Below are 3,461 nucleotides of genomic sequence, written 5' to 3'. Positions count from 1 at the left end.
AGCAGCTGGTTAACTCGTGTTAGCAGCTGGTTAACTCGTGTTAAAGCAGCTGGTTAACTCGTGTTAAAGCTGCTGGTTAACTCGTGTTAAAGCAGCTGGTTAACTCGTGTTAAAGCAGCTGGTTAATTCGTGTTAAAGCAGCTGGTTAACTCGTGTTAGCAGCTGGTTAACTCGTGTTAAAGCAGCTGGTTAACTCGTGTTAAAGCAGCTAGTTAACTCGTGTTAAAGCAGCTGGTTAACTCGTGTTAAAACAGCTGGTTAACTCGTGTTAAAGCAGCTCGTTAACTCGTGTTAAAGCAGCTGGTTAACTCGTGTTAAAGCAGCTGGTTAATTCGTGTTAAAGCAGCTGGTTAACTCGTGTTACAGCAGCTGGTTAACTCGTGTTACTTAAAGCACCCGATTAACCCGTGTCAAAGCTGTTGGTAAATGGTGCAAAGCTGCCGGTTAATTCGGGTTACAGCTGATAACCCGGGTTAAAGCTGCTAGTTGACTGGGGTTAAACAGCTAATTAGTCGTGGTTCACCTCTCGGTAACAAGCAGAACAGTTGGTTGTGTTTACAACACTTACATGTTAGGATGTCTTTTAAACGCGTTGCTGATGTCTTTTACTACTCTCTGGACCAAGACGTCCACCTCCTCCTCCGACTCCGCCATTTTCTATCACTGGCGGAAGTGACGTAAGGAGAACTATTTCCGGGTTAACGATAATAATAATAATAATAATAATAATGTATAATACACCACATATCTGTCATTTGTGCAATAGTGTCTCTATTGTGTAATAATTGATTTAAAGCATCGGAGCAAAGATAAAACTTTAAGAATGTGTTTTATAAAAAGTAAACTATTAGTATTTCCATTAGTATTACGGTTATAATTTTTCACTTTAATGACATTTTGATTAATTTACAAAGTACATGGCCTGAATGTAAACTGTACATAACTCCTGCGTACATTTCACACAAAGTACATATGTATTTGTATAAGTTCTTATCTTACAATAATATGAATATGTGTAATATATTTATAAGCAGAGTCAGCAAAATTTTAAACTGTGTAAAAATTGTGTTTTATAAGATAGGACAGTGACTTCTAAAAACCATCTTTCAAAGTTGTAACTGCGCAGTTGACTTTGTTTTTACTGCCATATGTCTGTATTTATGAGTGTGAAGCCTTTTCTTTAGCAGTTTACCTCCACCACCTGACTGAACAGTGTATAACAGATTAATSTCACTGCAGTGCAGTCAGAACAGTGTTTGAAACTTGGCAGTTGTGTTGTTTGGTGATGCATGGATTATTTTCCACTTTAAGGATGTAAAGAACTTGTCTCAGGCTAATTTATCATTTTACACACTGTCTAAATACTGCCACCTAATTAGTTTGTAATTAATGTTGTTGTCTTTGCTGCAGTAATTGTGGACAACACACACACATCACCAGTAGGTGGCGGTATGCACACCACGTGTGTTTACCATCAAACATAAACCACATGAAGAAGAAGCGGTTCGGAGGTCCGGACTCACAGTGGGTCCATCATGTTTCTGTGGACTAGCAGGGTTCYCTTACAGACGTGTGTTGTAGCGAACAGACAGCTTCGTGTGGTGAGAAGCAGCTTTACCTGCAGCCAGGTGAGAAACTGACCGAGAGCAGCTGACTGATCCAGCTAACTGACTGATCCAGCTAACTGACTGATCCAGCTAACTGACTGATCCAGTTAACTCCTGACCTGCTCTGTTTCCAGCTCAGGAGGGTTCAGCTCACAGACAGACGAGGCGCCTTTCATCCGCTCACCTGTCAGCCGTCCACACCACAGGTCAGTCCTCCAGAACCGGCCCAGGTCCGGTCCTTCTCAGTAGACTGATGTACTGGACTGTTTAGTCCCCCGTTTAGTTCAGAACAAATTATAGTTCACGCATGTCCTGGTCCTGTAGGACCACTGTCCTGCAGGTTTTAGATCAGAGGTGTCCGGTCCTGGTCCTGTAGGACCTCAGTCCTGCAGGTTTTAGATCAGAGGTGTCCGGTCCTGGTCCTGTAGGACCTCGGTCCTGCAGGTTTTAGATCAGAGGTGTCCGGTCCTGGTCCTGTAGGACCTCGGTCCTGCAGGTTTTAGAGCAGAGGTGGCCTGTCCTGGTCCAGCAGAGACGATCAGAACCAGCTCACGGTTTTATGACTTTTATGTTTTCTGGTTTAGTCCGGCTGGAGGAGCAGAGAACTTCACCTGACTTCAGAAAGAGCGAGGAACCCGACCCAGGTTCAGATCAGGTACGGTTCTGTTCCTCTGAGCCTCAGGAGGTTTTGATTGGATCAGGTCTTCAGTAACTGTGTCTTGTTGTCTGATAGTGAGCTGACAGAGAGAGCCTATGAGAAGCTGGCAGATGAGACTCTGGACGCTCTGGCTGAGTATTTTGAAGACCTGGCAGATGAAGCTTTCACCGGATCAGACTACGATGTGGTCTTCTCTGTAAGTTCTCAGGTCTCCTGCCTGATGTCATCTGTGTGCTGGAGTCCACAGAGCTGCTGGGAAATGTCTCATGTTGATGTTAGTGTTCTTGTGATGAGTGGATCTACACACCAAACACGGGGACCAGTCCAGGAATCCAGTTCTAAATCCAACAATCAAACAGCATTACTGTGTGAAGATTTAAGACCTTACAGATACATCAGACATCATGAAACCAACATCAGAACTGTGGGACAACTAGAACCCTCCATCAGACTAGAAAGAGACAAGATTCTCTGAAAACTGTAGAACTGGTCTGGGGTCCAGGGTGTTCACAGACACCAGGGTGTGAAAACAGGTGGAGTGGTCTGTTAGTCATTTGTAAAATCTTCAGAGTTTTTTCCTGATCAGTTTAAGAGTTTTATTATAAATTTCTGACTTTACAGTGTCAGAAAATATTTTGTTTAAATGTTGAAAATTTGTGCCTTTGAAAACTAAATTTTTGAGTATTTTTCTTGAAAATTTATGACTTTTGGAGCTCAGACAGGGTTCCCATGGATCCTTAAAAAGTCTTAAAAGACATTAAAGTTATCAATCCGAAAATCAGGCATTAATTAACCTTAAAAAAGGTCTTGAATCGATCTTTCAGAGGTCTTGTAGGATGAGTGTAATTCCTCTCAAATGTTAAAATAATTTTTAAAATCTTTTTTAAAAAATTACCAAATGCTTCTCGCAGCTGTTTGTTTTGTGTTAGAATAAACATTTGGGTAAAATTGTTGCTAACCTTTTTTTTTGTTTTGCATTGGTGTTTATTGTGGAGTTGGTCTTAAATTTCATTTCAAGTGTCATTAAAGAGGTCTTAAAAGATTAACTTGCCTTAAGCTACAGGAACCTTGTCAGAATGAACGTTTTTTCTTGAAAATTTCTGAGTTTTTTGTTGGAAATTTGGCCCCAATATGCCACTGTAGTCAGGGGCGAAAATCCCATCTCATAACTGGGGGGTCATCAAACAGGGAAATTT

The 3,461-nt window shown here is 41.5% G+C and overlaps 2 protein-coding genes across 2 annotated transcripts in view; one reads left to right on the top strand and one right to left on the bottom strand.

Moving 5' to 3' along the window:
- Positions 1 to 671, bottom strand: part of ptar1 (protein prenyltransferase alpha subunit repeat containing 1) — a 25,364-nt gene extending 24,693 nt beyond the window's left edge. Inside the window, exon 1 of the mRNA XM_014027684.1 lies at positions 569 to 671. Within this exon, the coding sequence (XP_013883138.1) occupies positions 569 to 654 (86 nt within the window). The 5' untranslated portion in view covers positions 655 to 671. The remainder of the gene's footprint in view (positions 1 to 568) is intronic.
- An 810-nt stretch (positions 672 to 1,481) lies between these two features.
- Positions 1,482 to 3,461, top strand: part of fxn (frataxin) — a gene marked incomplete at its 3' end in the record, with an annotated part of 8,280 nt that continues 6,300 nt past the window's right edge. Inside the window, 4 exon segments of the mRNA XM_014027676.1 lie at positions 1,482 to 1,628; positions 1,742 to 1,813; positions 2,192 to 2,262; positions 2,341 to 2,461. Coding sequence (XP_013883130.1) covers positions 1,536 to 1,628; positions 1,742 to 1,813; positions 2,192 to 2,262; positions 2,341 to 2,461 — 357 coding nt within the window.

The sequence above is a fragment of the Austrofundulus limnaeus genome, unplaced genomic scaffold (genome assembly GCF_001266775.1).
Source record: "Austrofundulus limnaeus strain Quisiro unplaced genomic scaffold, Austrofundulus_limnaeus-1.0 Scaffold672, whole genome shotgun sequence".
Classification (NCBI taxonomy): Eukaryota; Metazoa; Chordata; class Actinopteri; order Cyprinodontiformes; family Rivulidae; genus Austrofundulus; species Austrofundulus limnaeus.
The sequence above is the reverse complement of the archived record's forward strand: the minus strand, read 5'-3'. Positions and strand labels throughout refer to the sequence as shown.